At 43.4% G+C, this 17,606-nt stretch overlaps 2 protein-coding genes across 2 annotated transcripts; both read left to right on the forward strand.

Moving 5' to 3' along the window:
* The first annotated feature begins 419 nt into the window (after window positions 1-419).
* LOC133915847 (probable N-acetyl-gamma-glutamyl-phosphate reductase, chloroplastic) lies at window positions 420-4,143 on the forward strand. The gene is made up of 14 exons (XM_062359202.1): window positions 420-731; window positions 977-1,039; window positions 1,123-1,239; window positions 1,329-1,436; window positions 1,608-1,694; window positions 1,837-1,887; window positions 1,959-2,030; window positions 2,301-2,420; window positions 2,642-2,702; window positions 2,782-2,862; window positions 3,004-3,083; window positions 3,179-3,268; window positions 3,426-3,554; window positions 3,658-4,143. Exons 1-14 carry the CDS (start codon window positions 672-674, stop codon window positions 3,763-3,765), a joined length of 1,227 nt encoding a protein of 408 aa, XP_062215186.1. The 5' UTR covers window positions 420-671; the 3' UTR covers window positions 3,766-4,143.
* Window positions 4,144-10,431: 6,288 nt separating this feature from the next.
* On the forward strand, window positions 10,432-13,654 carry LOC133914247 (transcription factor RSL2-like). Its single transcript, XM_062357376.1, has 5 exons — window positions 10,432-10,986; window positions 11,096-11,320; window positions 12,926-12,991; window positions 13,082-13,147; window positions 13,241-13,654. The coding sequence occupies exons 1-5, from the start codon at window positions 10,489-10,491 to the stop codon at window positions 13,328-13,330; spliced, it is 945 nt and encodes a 314-aa protein (XP_062213360.1). The 5' UTR covers window positions 10,432-10,488; the 3' UTR covers window positions 13,331-13,654.
* The last annotated feature ends 3,952 nt before the right edge of the window (window positions 13,655-17,606 follow it).

Genomic DNA, 17,606 nt, shown 5'->3' on the forward strand with positions numbered 1-17,606 from the left:
ACCGAGACTATTCGCATCTGTATCTATATCCGATACTATTTATGTCCGGCTTCAATTTCAATAAAAATAGAAGATAAAATATAGACTTAACAATATCCACCCATATCTGATTCGATTACACATGTATTTCCACCCTCCTAACTCATTAAATTCGGTCCATAAAGAAATTTCTAAAATGTCTAAGCACCGAGCAAATATCTAGCCAGCTTACCCACAATTAATGCTCCGTAGTTTGTAATTTCCCCCGCGCCCGTTCTGTAGCCCACCCGTCGGGCCCGCTTTGGGCCCTGGGACTGGCCGCCCCGCGGCGCGGGTCCCCACCCATTCCCAGTCGCCGCCCGTATGCCTGCGGGCCAAAAACGAGAGCAGTGCCTGTGCCCGTGCCCTCCGCACCCGACCCGATTGTCGTACTCACCAACCCCAATCCGAAGCAGCAAGAAGCTTTCACGCCACCTAATCCACGACCCAGAGGCCAGAGTCAGAGCTCACGCGACGCGAGCACCAACCCCCGCCGCCGCCGCCGCCGCCGCCACCTGCCAGCGTCGGACGGAAGACCGAGCGGACCTCTCCCCTTGCCCAACCCTCGAGGGTATTTATACGCGCGTAATCGTGTGACCTGTGGCAGTTGGTGGCGCACGCTCTCCTCGCAATCGCAACGCGCCGTAAGGGGGATGGGCTCGACGGCGCTCGGCGGTGCGGCTCCAGCGGCGCGCGCCGGCTTGTCTCCCAAGGTCACTGGCTACGCTTCCTTCTCCCCAAGTCTTTCGATTATTAGTGCATTGGATAGGGGAGCGTCTTGGGGGTTCAGCCACCGGCTCCGGCCATTGGGTAGGACCGGTGGCGTAGTTTGGAGTGGATGGGTCATGGGAGACGGAGGCGGAACTCCGGCTGGGGCTTGGCGTAGTTTAAGCAACTACATTATGTGTCTCCATGAACTTGACAATCTTAAGCACTGGAATATTTTTCTGATGTGTAGAATGGAGTCCTTGGATCTAATTTGAAGCCATGTGCTGGTTACATGCTCAAGACAAATCATAAGGTGAATTTTATTTTCATGCTTTGTTCCAAATAAGATTACCCAGCTGTTCTTGAAATGCTAATGAAAAAGGTACCCCATTTTAGGTTGGAGTCCCGTCGCTCTGTGTGAGGGCTTCTGTTGCTTCTTCGACACCAATAGTTAAATCAGGGGATGCTGTGCGCATTGCAGTGCTAGGGGCCAGCGGTTATACTGGAGCCGAGGTTATCCTGTTACTGTGATCCAATTTTATATGTAGATTTTTGTATTTGCCTCTGTTCGCTGATGTGTTTAATTCACTTTTTATTAACAGATTGTTCGTCTTCTGGCAAACCATCCTCAGTTTCATATAAAGTTGATGACTGCAGATAGAAAAGCTGGTGAACAGTTTGGATCTGTATTTCCTCACTTAATAACACAGGTAAGAACTTTTCTTCTTTTCCTCCTTTCGTGATCCTAGCCTAGTTATATCAAGAATCCACTGAACCTCTGGGCAGTACTACATTTCTTCATACTAGAGTTATTTTTATTATTACATATTTGTTATGTTTGTCAAAACTCAGGGATTTGTGAATTTTATTTTGATTCACAGGACCTGCCAAATCTGGTTGCAATAAAAGACGCAGATTTTTCAGATGTTGATGCTGTTTTTTGTTGCTTGCCACATGGTACAACTCAGGTTGTTTCACATGTTCTCTTGCTTTACCTGAAATTCTTCGTATCTATTTCTGAATAGTACTATCATAGACTCTGTTGTGTTGGGGAGCATAATTTTTTTTTGAAACTTTGTACTACACTACCTAATTATATTTTTTTATCAGGAAATTATCAAAGGTTTACCCTGGCAATTGAAGATTGTTGATCTCTCCGCGGTACACTCTATGCTGACTTTTGATTTATCTAAGTACGATCTTGGTTGTTGTTGAACAATTATTGTTTACAGGACTTCAGACTGCGTGACATCAATGAATACGCTGAGTGGTATGGCCATTCTCACAGGGCACCAGAACTGCAGGTTTGTTAACTACTTTCCTCTTCAGACTTGTCCGGTAACTAGCATTGCTTATGCAATTTTGCTCTCTTAGTTCTTGCGTTCTAACCATGGCACTTGGAGTACTTTCAATTATTCTTAACGATATGTGCCATCATTTTCTTATAAAATTCTATTTAAGGTTTAAATTGGGCTTCCATCGTGTATTTTTGTTTTTGGATGGTTCTGTCTGTGCCACTATGTTATATTTCTGCTAATTTATTTTTTATGTGATTTTTTTGTTTTCTATTTTAGGAAGAGGCTGTGTATGGTTTGACCGAAGTTCTTCGAGATGACATAAGAAATGCACGGTTGGTTGCAAATCCAGGATGTTATCCCACATCTATTCAACTTCCTCTTGTTCCTCTGATAAAGGTGACATTTAATAGAAGTTTTTAGTTGCCCGACACTTATCTCTGATTATATTTGCAAATTTATACAAAATTCTCCTCGGTTGTGCCAAGGAATCAAATTGAGTACACACATAAGCTCTTGTTTTTGTAGCACGGAAGCTAAATGTGACAAAAATTCGTTGACAATTTATCAGTTTTATCAGTACCTTTATTTTTCCTAAGTATCTTTTATTTGCTTGGCAGGCAAAACTGATCAAATTGAACAACATTATCATTGATGCAAAATCTGGTGTTAGTGGTGCAGGTTTGTATTTATTTGAGAAAACCAATTCATTTTCCATAAAAAATAAATGATCTGGTCTCTAATACATGCATCATTGTAGGACGTGGGGCTAAGGAAGCAAATCTTTACACTGAAATAGCTGAAGGTATCCATGCTTATGGAATAAAAAGCCACCGGCATGGTAATTCTTATTCTCAATGACTCTTTTTTTCTTTCTTTCTTTAAGTAAATCAATAAAACTGGTTACAGAATTTTTGCTTATATCTGTCCTGTTGGTGGTAGTATTTTACCTCACTGACAAATGAGATATGAACGATGTCAGTTCCTGAGATTGAACAAGGACTTTCGGATGCTGCTAAATCAAAAGTTACTATCAGCTTTACTCCAAATCTGATATGTATGGTAAGCACTTAATTATGCATAACCTTTTATTTGCTAACTCACTCTACAGTCTCTTTTTGTAAAATTCAGTTATTGTATCTGTTGTTGTTGAACAGAAACGTGGGATGCAATCTACTATGTTTGTTGAAATGGCGTCTGGAGTGACTGTCAATGATTTGTATCAACACCTCAAGTCTACTTATGAGGTTTGTTTATCTGACCATGTAGGCTAAACTATGATAATTTAATCATGATCATAAACCCACCGAAGTGAATTCATCAATCTGTTTTATGATTTTGCAGTGTAGAGAAATATCTACTCTTGTTAGCATCATAGTTCATTCTTTATTTGTATCATTCCAGGGTGAAGAATTTGTCAAGCTGTTACATGGTAACAGTGTTCCTCAGACGCGCCATGTTGTGGGATCAAACTACTGCTTCATGAATATCTTTGAGGATAGAATTCCTGGCAGGGCCATCATAATCTCTGTTGTAAGTGCTTTCAGTCCATCTTATCTTGGAGAAGCATTTAGCAAAATAATATCACATATTTAAGAGATGCATAATCTGTTTGTACTCTGCTTGAACTCTGCAGATAGATAATCTTGTGAAGGGAGCATCTGGTCAGGCTGTGCAGAACCTCAATCTGATGATGGGACTTCCTGAGAACATGGGGCTTCAATACCAACCCCTATTTCCTTGATCTTTCATGCACTTCATCTGGCAGGACAGTGCTTTGGAGTTCGACTAGGCATTACATCGTGGTTACTGTCCAGAGGCAAGGAGCCCAACATCAGAATGTAATCAAGTCAAACTTGCTCAAAGGCGTAGCTTGGTTTGTGCTGTTTTAGTTCTTAGATACTAGCAATAATTTAGCAGTGCAATGATAGAATTAGCTGAGTGGCTTGGTTCTAATGAAATCTTAAGCCTACATACATCTTGTACTGCATTGCCATTTGTTATTTTCATTATGAAATCTGTATTAAGTGTAAAACGCAATTACGAGACATCAGCCACCCTTGGTATCACTGGATGTAAAGTTGTGGTGTCTTTTTTATTATGTTTAACAAATTTAGCTTGCTACTGCTGTACTTTGTGAAGATTGAAGTTTCTCTTAGTTTTATATTTCCTAAATTTTATCTTGTGTGGACTGCACTGTTGTGTGGGGCCGGCAGTATAGCATGCCGCAACAGGAAGGAAGGGGTGGTGACAGCAGCAACATATCGAGACTCTCCATATATTTAGGAGATATATAGTTGGGAGGAGTTGGATTTGATTTGGCTGGGAGATAAGTTTGATTTGGTTTTTAATTTAATAGGAGATAAGTTTGATAAGTTAGGATTTGGAGTCGGTTTAGGATTATAATTTTCTCTCTCTATATAAATAGGTAGTCATATATTATCGGAATCAAGCAAGAGAAGAATTAATCTAAGTCTCTTCAATTTATAGTTTAATTCCTCCCCTAGTAACTGACGTCATCTGACTATTCTTGTGATAGATGTTTCTCTCTGTTATGATCCTAGGATCAAAACATATGGTATCAGGATCAGACCTTCTTGAGACCCCTACCATGTCTAGTTAAGCCGACCAGGCCACCTTGCATATCATCTTGCAGAAGCTCAATGCCATGAAAGTCATGCTGCGCGAAATCAACAATCAACAACGCAAAATCAACAATCAACAACGGGTGCACCACATTGCAATCACACGTCTAGAGGCACAACATAACTCGTCCTCGTCCACAAGCACATCGGCAGCTAACCCTGGCAGCCACACTGGCAGGACAAGGCTGGATGACCGCGCCATTGATCATCTTCCTCTCCCATAATCTTGACTTTTCCAAGTATGATGGGAAGACTGCCCCCCTGATGTACCTTAACAATTGCGAGTAGTTCTTTTAGGGGGTGCGCACCAAAGAGGAGGACAAGGTTTGGTGGGCATCTTTCCACTTGACCGATCAGGCTCAACATCGGTACATGCACATCAAATGAGAGGAAGGCACACCGTCGTGAACTCGCTTCACCGAGTTGATCAACCTAAAGTTAGGGCAATCTCTACGCGCCAACCAATTGGGCGAACGCGCCTTTGAGCATTGGGAACAGGCGGTGCTAGCGAGTGGACGCACGCTCCGCATCACGTTTCACCCATCGCTTCCATCCCTATCAGCATCCAGTGTCGAGTACACGACTGTATCCGTCGCACCAGCCACGGAACAACCGGCGATGCTAGAGGCGCAACAATCGTCCACGACTACTGTCACCAACCGCACGGTCAAGCGGCTTTCGTCGACCGAGATGGAGGGCCACCGAGTTACATGGGCTGGAGTGGCTAGAATGACAAGCACTCAACTCGTCACCTATGACGGGAGTGATCTTCGGGCAGTGCCATCCATCGTGGTTTGGCAGCTAGAGAACACAATCATAGCAAGGTTGTGCGCGTTCGGCACATTCTAGCGCAACACCATGATGCAAGCCTACGTACAAAACTACTAGCACCGCGATGCGATCGAGGTCTACATCCGCATGCTCAGGTGCCCCATGCTCCCTTGGAGCAGCTTCTCCTACAGCGATCGGTTCCTGTTCCTGATCAAGGCCTATGGCAGACTTGCGGTGCTAGAGCTAGAGCTGGGCAGACTGCACCCACGCATGTGGTGAGTTTTGGCTGCAAATTCTACGATAGGCTCCTGAACGAAGGCTTGTGCTACTTCAACTGCATGAAGGATGTCCACAACGTCGAACCCGGCGTCAAGCACTGTGCCGTCGAACCCGGCTCGTCGAGGGGGGGGGGGGGAGGGGATATAATATGTGGTGCCGACAATATAGCCACCGCAACAGGAAGGAAGGGGTGCCGACAGAAGTAGCAGACCGAGACTTGCCATATAATTAGGAGATATAGTTGGTAGGAGTAGAATTTGATTCGGTTAGAAGATAAGTTTGATTTGGTTTTCAATTCAATAGGAGATAAGTTTGGTAAGTTAGGATTTAGAGTCGGTTTAGAATTGTAATTTTCTCTCTATATAAAGGGGCAGGACGTACATCATTGGAATCAAACAAGAGAAGAATCAATCTAAGTCTCCCCCTCCTCCCAATATTTTAAGTCTCCCCAATCTATGGTTTAATCCCTCCCCTAGCAGCTGACGCTGTTTCGCTATCCTCCCGCCAGATATTTATCCCCGTTATGATCCTACGATCATAACATGCACATATCTTAAGCATTGCTATAGTAATGCAAGTCACTATTCACAGTTTAAAAGTCAACGTCAAATCTCTAATCAGGTACAAAAAATGCAAGTGAGTGGTTATAGTGTAATTTTTCCTTTGTAGACTATCATAGGACCATGGTTTTGTGTAAATCAATTAGATCCCATATCTTCTTGAAGTGTTTTAATGAAGCTGCAGTAATTAGTTTTGCCTTTTTTTAAACGGGTTAGCTGTAGAGCTGACTTATCGTGTAGCTCATGGCAAGTGTCACTTGAGGGTAGGTCTGATAGCAACCAAAGGGGGTCTAGGTCCTGATAGCATGGTGAGCATGTTAGCACCTAATACCATTAAATTCTAATATTCCAGTTTAATTATGTCAAAAGGCACTTCATATGTATAATTGCCAGCCGGGAAATAATTTTAGGCCCCCTTGCTCTTATGAGTTAAACCATCAAGTGGTGCCATCCTACGCAACAGATTGTATGTATATTGGTAAATATATCGGGAGGAACACATCCGTTGTGGACCCAAAAGTAAATTTATTTCAGAAAATTATGGTTATATTGTTATAGTTACTCATTGTTCTTTTCTTTTGTTGTATTGAAAACTTTTGGCACATACATTTCAAAGTGCTATTGAGTTTGGATCTGGTATAGACATATAGACATTTGTTTGCACTTTTATTTTACTGATCAGCATGATGCGAGTATTTGCAAAATTGGAGCAAAATTAATTTAATACAACCTTATAAATCTGTCAAAGGCATTCATAGGCACATTTACTTTCTGACCAATATCAAGTGAGTACATATATAGCTAGGATGCACATTTTTCACTATGATTAGCCAGCCCTTGATACCAAAAGGCAACTGTGAACAAAATGGGATTATAAAGAAGTAGATTTGCAGCCTGGTAATAAAATTGTTTCTTGTATTCTGACTTGGACATAATTTTTAGCCCTTAGGTATTATTCTTACAATTAACTCTTTCACAAATCATTTACTTTCTAAAATTTGGTATTGAATCTAGTTGGGGAATGCAATTGACTTAGATATGCTTGTGCAATAATTTGTCTTTTCAGACTTTGACCTCAAATTATTTATGCATAGTCTTACTTCTCATTCAATAGCTTGTTTCTAAGAGTTCTGTTTTGTTTTGTTTGACTTCCTGCGCTAACTGATGCATATGAGTTCTTTTAAAATATGATCGATTCTTTGCTGTTTCTTCTCATCTTTTTTTTTGGGGGGGGGGGGGGTGTATTTTAGATAGTGCTGAATTATAAATGGGCTCTGGGGTGGCCAAGGTCAGTTCCTGTAAGAAAAAAAATATTCTGAATGTTTGGACTATCCAAGGGATCAAGGTAGGTGAATGTTAACTGCATCAGGAGAGCCTACTGGAATCGTTCTAGGCCATGATAATAACGTATCTTGCTATTAATTCTCATTCACTCTAGTTGGCTGTATATGAAGCTCTCTAGTTAGATTATTGTAGTACTTATCCGTAGCAGTGTTGCAGCGCAAACATCTGCAATATGGACTATGGACCAACTATTCATCATAGCTTTTTTGTTTAGGATGCAGTTTTACATGTATAAGTACTTTTCTTCACAGATCCTTATCATTTTTGTATGTACAGTTAAATTATTAGTAGTGAAACTCTCCATAAGTTAAAAAAAATCTTGGATGCTGTTGTCTAACTAATTAACTAGAAAGCTGGCAAGGCAAACAGTTTATAATTTCTTCAAATGTCGAACATATTCATTAAATAGTTTTGATATCTGAGTTTCCAATCATATTGAAATTTGTGTTGAAGCAAATCAATAAAACAGTATTATGAAATCAGAATTGCCACTACCTTTTTTTTCAGTTGAAGTGAAATCATTTTGAAAAAAGTGATTATATAAAGGGATGATAAAAGAGAGTGAGGTACTTCCTCTATTATTTATATTTGATGTTCTAGATGTGAGCATGGGGGTTTAATTCTTTGTTTCCAGAAATCAATAATTGAACTCAACTGGCAAACTTAATTAGTTTTAGATTAAAAGCCATAGTCATATACAGAAATAACTAATCCTGCTATTAATGTTCTTAATAGGACAGCAACAAGGCCGTTTCTCCATTAAGATTTTCATGCTTGTCCCTTCAAACATATTTTAAGGGCTTCGTTGAGATTAATCTCGATGCAATTTGACTTTCCAATAATTGAAGTGTGTATTTTCTTTGAGCTCTTTTACGGTGGTCCATACTACCTATAGTTAGAAGGTAGTATAAATTTAATCTGACCGTCTATATGATTGGACATTTCTGTAATTGCGACAGTAGTATTAATATTTACCCACCATATTATTGAAGGGCACTGCAATCTTTTTTTTTATATCTAATTCCTAAATAATCGTTCAACTAAATAATCAACATTCAGACCAGTCTAAATATTAAACCTATGAATTTGCATAATATAAATAACATGCTATTTCTTTTTTTTCCCAAAATACCCTTATACTACATATACTCCTCTCGTATACTACTCATACTACCTCTAAATAACGGATAGTATTTTAACTAATCTAGACCATCCGATCCAAAAAATAGATGGCTCAAATTTCTCTGAGACCACCGTAAAATTTGTCTTTTCTTTTTGGGGTATTATCAATGTTTTTCATTTCTATGTTTCAGTGTGACATGATTGCTATTTTGGTATTTCACAATTCACATTTTCCAATTTGGCTCAATGACATTTGGAGATGCCATAATCTTTGAAGCTGGAATTGTAAGAATGGGGCTTTAAAGAAACCACATGTTCTTGTTTCTTTTATATCATTTTTGCTTGCCAGCATTTAGCTATATTGTTTATTCCCCTCTTGATCCTCTGTTTGGAACAAAGAGGCAAGTAGAATAAACCATTTTATGGGGCGAAAGGACACTACAGAATAACAAGTCATGTGCAGCTCCTATTTTACTATTCATGGGATTATCAGCGTCAGATCACTCAATGACTCAGGTTTGTTGCCTCATTGCAACACTGTGCAGCGTCAGTTTAATTTCACATGCTCTGTGAATTTGAAAATCTGTCATAATTTGGAACAAAGAAAAGATTAGTAGTGTTCTCCTGCAGGTCTCTGGCAGTCTTGCCTGAAACTGTTACCACTTATCCAAAAGACAGTTGTCATATTATCGAGTCACAACTATGACGTCTGGGAATATATTTGCTTAGTTTGTAGTATATCTAGATCTGTATTGCATTGTTTTTAGCACCCGAGGTGTTCTTCTATAAACATAGATAATAAAATATCTATGATTTTGTGCAATTCTTGTGTCATAGGTCTGTCATTTGATGCAAATCTTAGGAGTTCTAAGAATTTATCAAACAGCAATTGCCGCAGTGGGCCTGTGGGCAGAAGTTACTCGTGTTAATGTTAGAGGAGAATAGGATGAATGTCTAGTTAGTTGTATTCCACAATCCTAAAGGGTAATATTATAATACAAGAGATACATAGAAGGGGAAAAGCCTAGAACACAGTGAAATGACTCTGATACACTTCAACAATTGGAACTATTGGCAGATGAAAAGCTGTATAATTCTGAAGACGATATCCGTTGTGATTTGCGGAGGCATTGTCCAATCCTTCTGAGTTCTTAAGAATGTTAAGATACCATCCACCATGTTCGTGCAAGCCTCTCTGTGTAGGTCTCAGTTTATTTTATTGGATCATTTCTTTCCAATAACATACCATACAATCTCGTAATGCCCCATCCTGTATTATTTTTTAGGATAATAATCCCATGTTTGTCCTGGTTTTGAACATCATAGACTCGTCTTGCTTCGTCCATGAAGCATGAACGGTGAGGTTTCCTGCAATCATTGGAACCAGCCTTCAGACATCGGCCACTCTGAGCTCGGATTGGCTTGACTTACAAATTGTGATCTGGGAGAAGTCACTATCACGCCTACCAACTAGCAGTTGACATTTTCTAACCTCATAATGTGCACATCTCCAGACAACTCCTGGAGGGGTTTCTTTCACCACAGTTCATCTCCAGCCGTGGAATCCATTTCTTTAATGTTGATTAAATTTTGTTAATTCCGCAGCTCTTGTCTTTTTCTTCAACCTTGTCATAGTATAAATACAAATATCACAGCCATCATGTTCTCTTCACCAAGCACATTAAACAGCATAGGCCTCACACCACTTCTGGTATCTGTGATCTGTTACATCCCAAACTGATAACAATGGAGTCTGGAGGAGTGGTTGCAGAGGCGGCCTGGAGCTCGCTCGACCTGCCATGGCAAGCCGAGGAGTCGGAGATAATGCAGCAGCTGCTTGGTACCTTCCCCTCCAATGGTGAGGAAGATCACCAAGAGATGCCTTGGTCTTTTCAGGCTTCCAATGCGAGCTATTTCCATTGCAATGCTAGTTCTAGTACATATAGCTCCACTAGTAGCAATAGTTCTGGCACTCTCCTTGTACCATCTGAGTATGGGGGTTACTATTTGAGTGATTTGAATGAGGCCCTGGGTATGAACTCCTGCACGGCACCACTGCACCTGAACATGGTCCTGGAGCAAGGTGCAACTCAGTTTATGAATACCATTCTTAACCCTCCTTATGGGAGTGGCGATTCGAGCTGTGAGGATATTGGGAATTCTAGCGTGAATCTCCTCGATTCCATTGGTACTCCTGGCAAGAGGAAACACCTGGAACAAGGCCAACTAGATGGCCAAGCAAGGGTGAGTGCTTGATGATCTATTATTTTACAATGGAAATGCATAAGTAGTAGTTTGAAATGACTAAAAAATGCATTGTGCATGCTAATTGGCTGATATGTACGAAATGCAGAGTCGGAAATGCGCAAGGAAGTGTGATCCGAAGCGGGCGAAGAAGACCATGAAACGGGAAGGCGAGGATGGCAGCGCTGCTGTCACGAATGGGCAAAGCTTGAGTTGCTGCACATTTGAAAATGACTCAAATTCTTCTCAGGGACCTCCTGTTGCCTCTAACCCAAATGGCAAGGCACAAGCTGACCTCCGGTCAGCAATTGAGTCCCAAAGCCTCTATGCAAGGGTACTTACTACATATGATTTTTTAACTCGCTGTTGAAAAAGGACAAATTCTTAACTAAATCAATAATTGCTTATGATGAGGCTATGCTATCTTTGATAGATGTACCGACGCCCCTAAGCCCCCCCCCCTGTGTCGTCTCCTCGGAGGTGACACGCCTTCGCCCTCAACTTCCTCCTTCACCGGCCTCGGCTCGGCCGCTGCTACCATCGCCGGTCGGCGATGGTTGCGACAACAGCGGCAGCTGCCGGGGGCGGCGCCAAGTAGTGGCCATCCCACCCCCTCCTCCCCTTACTTCCCCCCCCCCTCGAGAGCCAACGTGTGCCGGTCCCTGCCGGATCTCCCTGCCCCCGTGTGGTGGATCTACTGCTTCTCTGTCGTGGGCCGCCTTCCTCCGGCCAGCTCCACCTCGGGGTTGCTTGCTCCAACCAAATCCGCGCCGTTGTACGCCGCCCCTGCCCCTGCCCCTGTTGTGTGTCACGCTTCTTCTAGCCGGTTCCTCTACGTGGCTGCTTGCTCTGGCCGGATACGCGCTGTTATTCATCGGATCTACTGCTCCCTGCCGAATCCACATGGTGGTGTGTCGTGCCGTTCGACTCTTCTTGTGGTCGAGCTTTTGCTGGTCCTAGTCGGGCCTCCGACTGGCCATGGCCCAGTGTGATTTGGCGGGCTAGCTTTTAGGCTGGCCAGCTCTACTTTTGGCCGATGGCTACCACCGGTGCCCCCGGATGGGTCGTTAGTGGCCCCTGATGGCGCCTTGCGACGATCGACCATTGTTGAAGGCGACATTGGTGCTGCATGGCGGTCTTGCCATGTATGGTCTGATTGACCCATCGAGCCTCAGAGTTTGTCGGGTTGTACCATGGTAGGAGGAATTACAGGGGAAAGCCCTGGTTGGCTCTATGCCATTGCTGACGGCGGTGATGCTTGTGGGCGTCATTACCTCCTTGGAGGCGCCGTGGCGAAGCTTCCCCCGGCATTTCTTCTGGTGAAAACCCTGTTCGGCTTGCCGGACAATCGATGGTAGTTTTGTTGCCGCTTCCTTCTTGAAACCGTCATTTCAGAGAATGGCTCTTTGTTCTGTTCTACATCTGGCGGCACTAATTGCATGGTGCACCTCCCTTCGTTCTCCTGTTCAGCCGGGCTTTCCTTCATCTTTTGGTGCTTCATGTCCGTGGCTGTGCTCCGACGTCCCAGGACCTTGTCTTACTTGTGGTTTGGTGGTCAGGCATGTGAGTAGGGCTCTATCTGTTTTATTGTTGGGTTGTTCTGGTCGAGGTGCTAGCTGGGCACGGTTGCTTGCTGGATAGCGTTGTTTGGTGTAGCTGCTGTTTGGTTGATCAGGTGTGCCGTTTGGGTCTTCTCTATGTGTTTGATGGGTTGTATGTTGCCGAGATTAGTCGTCCGGTTGTTAGGGGTTTGGAGTTTCTTTCTTTCTTTGTCTTGTGCATGAGTTAGGCTCCGAGGTTGTAATGTCGTGCTTGTTAAGATTTTTAGACTTGGTTTCTCTTATAAACTAGATCAATTTTCTTCTTAATTCAATGACGCGTAACTCTCCTACATGTTCGAGAAAAAATAATTGCTTATGCAGTTGATGATTGGATGCAGAAAAGAAGAGAAAAGATCAATGAGAGGCTGAGGATATTGCAGAACCTTGTACCAAATGGAACCAAAGTAAGTTTCTGAACAAACCGTCATCCATCTTACTATAGAACGCAAAAGAAGGGTGGCAACTCAAACGGCAAGATTTGTGTCGTCTTGCAGGTAGATATCAGCACTATGCTTGAAGAGGCAGTGCAGTATGTGAAGTTCTTGCAGCTTCAAATCAAGGTGAGACCTTTTGCAGTTTAGTTCAGTTTCATTTTGAACGCTGCATGTCAATGTGTTATTGAACTGTTGTTGGTTTTTAATTACTCTTTGCAGCTCCTCAGCTCTGATGAAATGTGGATGTATGCTCCAATTGCATACAACGGGATGAACATCGGAATAGATCTGAACCTGTCTCAGCATTGATAAACCCCCGCTTCTAACAATATGAAGTTGCAGAAAATTCTACAAATTCTACTTTCGATATGGTTCGAGTTTAGACTTTAGACTTTAGACAAAGGTTTTATTACTAACATGTTACCACGTCTGATCAATAAGCCATTCTGTGTAATCCAACCATTCGACATAAAGGAATGTGGAAAACATGTTCTTCAGTTGTTTTCCGGTAACTAGCCCGCAGTTACCGAAGGATTGGCTTGTATGCACACAAGGATATGGCAAAAAAGAGTTACTATGCACCGGGAGACGCTCTGAAACTTGTCAAAACAAGAAAGGGCAACGTCTTTGATAAAGCACAGAAGAAGACTGTCTCATTCTCTTCTTTTTTTTTTCCATTCTTTTCTGAATTTGCTCTGGGAGCAAATTTCTACACTCAAACAGTATACGACATAAAGTAAAACATTTTGTGTTTTGCTGGAAGTTGCCATAAAATGCGGTGCAAGATCGTGCAACATTCTTGTTTTAGGACAAGATCGTGCAACATTTTGAAGGCTCGGTCATTCTATCTGCAGAAAAATATATTCTTTTATTTGAAACTCCATTTCTAGTTATTTTCATGACAAAGCGTGGCATGCCTTGCGCATATTATTTCCGTCATTGGATGTTAGTGGAACTATTTTATATCAGCAATTATTGGCCTTATGTAGTGCAAATCATTAGCCCATCGACGTCTCCACCTGTTGGTATATGTTTCTTTAGTTATTCAATGATCCCAGTCCCTTTACCCTATGTTCTTTATATGCATGAATAAATTAATATTCCTATCAACGGTGTAAATCTTGGATCGCATGTATTCTTAGTTTTTTTTAAACGACGGCATGAGCTCTGCCGATTTTATATTAGAAGAAGAGAGTTGATTCAATTTATGAGGAAAATAGTACCTAAAAACCATTATAACTCTGTCAAAACAAGAGCCCGAAACAGGGCGCACCAAACGACCACTTGGACATTACAACTGACGGAAACGACCATAGGTTATCGTTGCTAAGCACGACTGCAGCTCTGACTTTCTACGGCGGTCTGCAACCACTGCCTCAATCCACTGACTCTGCCGCGGGGGAAAGCTGTGCACCGCGTCATTGTTGCCTAGCCCCATTGCGCTTCTGACGCAGCAGCTCTGATTGCCTACTGCATGGCTAGCCTCATGCGGAGAGCAACACCAATGAGGCAAACAACCTCACGAGAGAGAATGTCCAAAGAACGGAGTGGTTGAAGTTGTCGCCGAAAGATTCACGCCCGCACTGAAGCCTGTAGCCACTCGAACCCAGGAAGGGACCTCCAATGTGACACCTTCAAGGAGGGAAAATGACGTTTGCAGACGCCATCGTCGCATGTCCGTACACCTAGAGCTCAGTTTTCACCCGGAGAGTCCCCAACCTGGAGGTAGGGGGGCATCACAACAATGCCTCCAATAAGGGGAGTGACACCCTACACCATTGTCTACGTCGGCAAGAAGCCAAGCAGGGCTTTAGCTCATGGTCCCCGCACCCCAACTGACAAGCTGCAGGCCGAACACCGTGGCAGAACAACAAAAACAACCAGCCCATCCACACACACACACCACCTCTAGCCACCACCATGCCGTCGAGTTCTCCGTGGGCTAGATCTAGGGGAAGGAGACAAATCCGATAAGGGGAGGAGAACATACAACGATGGGGGCTAGGAGGAGAGGATAGAGGGGTGGAGAGGGCTGGCAACCACAACCCAGCGAAGCACGATTGGCACCGGATTTCAAGCACAACATGGATGCCAAAGCTGACGCCATTGGTAGGGAACTCCCAAACGAACGCGTAGATTAGCAGCACGTAGAAAGACAGAGGCCAAGGCGGACCAAAGGCTAGGCGCGCACACACTCACGCGATAAGTAGGTGGTTGTGGAGCAAGTGGGCAAAATATCTTCTGGATGGTAGTGGCCTTGGCGAGCTCCAGTTCCCCATGCCAGACACATCCACCCCCACGTGAATCCTCCACACTGGGGGCTACAACGGGAGGGTGTTTGCGAAGGAGAAGACCTCCGACACTGGCTCCACTAGTGTGCAGTCGACCACGTGGGTGTCAACACGGCCTAGGAAGCACCATCATTGATACAACATGGAGCGCTCGCCTATTGGACCACTCGGCGAGGTGCCAGATAGGCCCCCAAGGGGCTACCGTTGACTTGGCACCCCTCGACGGAGGAGAGTCGTGCGTGGCACTGAAACAACATGGCGCTAGCTGGTGGAGCATGGAACTTCCCCCCAACAAAAACCAGATCTGGCCCGAGGGACACCAGATCCACACGAGTCAACGCTCAAATGAGAGGAGGGGGGGGGGGGGAGGGAGACTGCGATGGCCGCCGCCATCGCTGGCCAACAGCGGTGGAAGCGGCCGCATGGTCATAGTGAGGGAGGCTTTGGCGGTGACAACGTAGTCACCCCACCACCCATGTTGCCTCATAGGGAGACGACGTAGGGGGCTATTTTCGTTTTTCTCCTACAATGGTTATGCATTCTATGATTTGATAGTTGGATTGTGTGCATTGTAGAATGGCATTTATTTTGGAGTATAAGGGCCTGTTTGTTTTTAATTGTGATTCCAGGATTCTCATTTTAATACTAGAATAAAAACAAAATGTTGATTATACAAATCCAGATTCCACAATTTAGAGGCAGATTGTAGATTACGGTACATAGTTACCCACCATTGCCATTACAATATAATGTTTGCCTTTTTATTCTCCCTTCGGTCTCCCCACCACAAAGCTTGAGCTTACCGCCATCGAAATTGAGCTCCCTACTGCCTAGAACAAGCTCCTAGTGCTGAGCCTGGGTAGGGAATCGTGCGTTGAGAGGAGACCGCATCCGGCTTGAGAGGAGACCGCCAGCGCTACCCTCCCCGATGATTCTGGCCAGATTCGGCTAGGTTTCGATGGAAGGAGGCTGTGCCTGCAAGGGGATCTTGTTTAAGAGCTCCCTTGCTGGCAGCCAGGACCGGAAGGTCACTGCCGATGATAGCTGCGGCATGGCGGTGCTCGTTGCTTCGCATTTGGCCATGCCGGTGTTCAGTTGAGGGGGAACCTGCGCGTGCAAAGGATGGCGAAGGGTCTTGCGGTGCTCACCGTGTACTCAGCTCGTTGAGGAAGGTAGGACAGCGACAGCTCGATGGTGAGACAATGGTAGACTTGCCGGAGTTGGGGAGGACACTGTCGCGTGGCTCGATTCGGGGGTGGAAGGCGGCAAAATCTGCGCGGAGAAGCTCCTAGGTGGTCGGCCTCGGTGAAGCTCATCGATGGCGCAACAAATCTAGGCGACAGCGCTCGGTTCCCTGCTCTATGGCGTGTAGTTCAGCTGGGGATCTCAGTGTGCTATGGCGGAGAAGATGGATGTGGAGAGTGAGTCTATAGAGGAAGGGGAGAGAGAAGGAAAATTATAATAATCTGGTGTTGTTTGTTTTAGATTGTACAATCCAGATTATATGTGGAGAGTGAGTCTGTAGAGGAAGGGGAGAGAGAAGGGAAATTATAATAATCTGGTGTTATTTGTTTCAGATTGTACAATCCAGATTATAACAATTCAGATTCTAGATTGTGAAAATCATAATATAGATTGTTAGAATCATAATATAAATAAACAAGCCCTAAATAAGGGGAATTTTGATCAATACATATCGAGTTCAATCATTTGGAATAAATAGCATCCAATTCTTGCTCTCGCTCCGCACACTTATCCTGCAGCGTTTAGCATCTTATCCTCTCTTACCCGCAACTAAATTGAATGTCATCCTTTTCTCTTGTCCCCTTCCCCTCCTCTCCATAATTTCAGTTGTATGTGGACTTGATGCCTGTATTTTTTTTTTACAAGGATGATGGGATTGATAGGGTTTGTTTGGTCGAGCCGTGTGTTTTCCAAAAACTATTATGGCTAATGCCACGGGAGAAGCTATTTTTCCAAAAATTGTTTCTGTAATAGATGTGTCTGTTTAGCAATCCTGTTTGACTGATAGCTTTTGAGCTGAATGAACTATGCAATGTATGTAATGTCCCGAGCTGTTTAGAGTGTATATATTTGTTTCTGTAAATTATTTTAGTGACTGCAATTAATATTTACTGAGGTGATGTTATGAGAATATTATATATATATTATGCATTTCATCCGCACCAAAAGCTAATTAAAAAATAACTTTTCAACTGTAGTTTTTTTTAAAAACATCTGTCCACCTTAACAGACTCTAAACCCGGTTTGTGAAGGAGACTAGCATATGAGAA

This window comes from Phragmites australis, chromosome 4, assembly GCF_958298935.1.
Source record: "Phragmites australis chromosome 4, lpPhrAust1.1, whole genome shotgun sequence".
NCBI lineage: Eukaryota > Viridiplantae > Streptophyta > Magnoliopsida > Poales > Poaceae > Phragmites > Phragmites australis.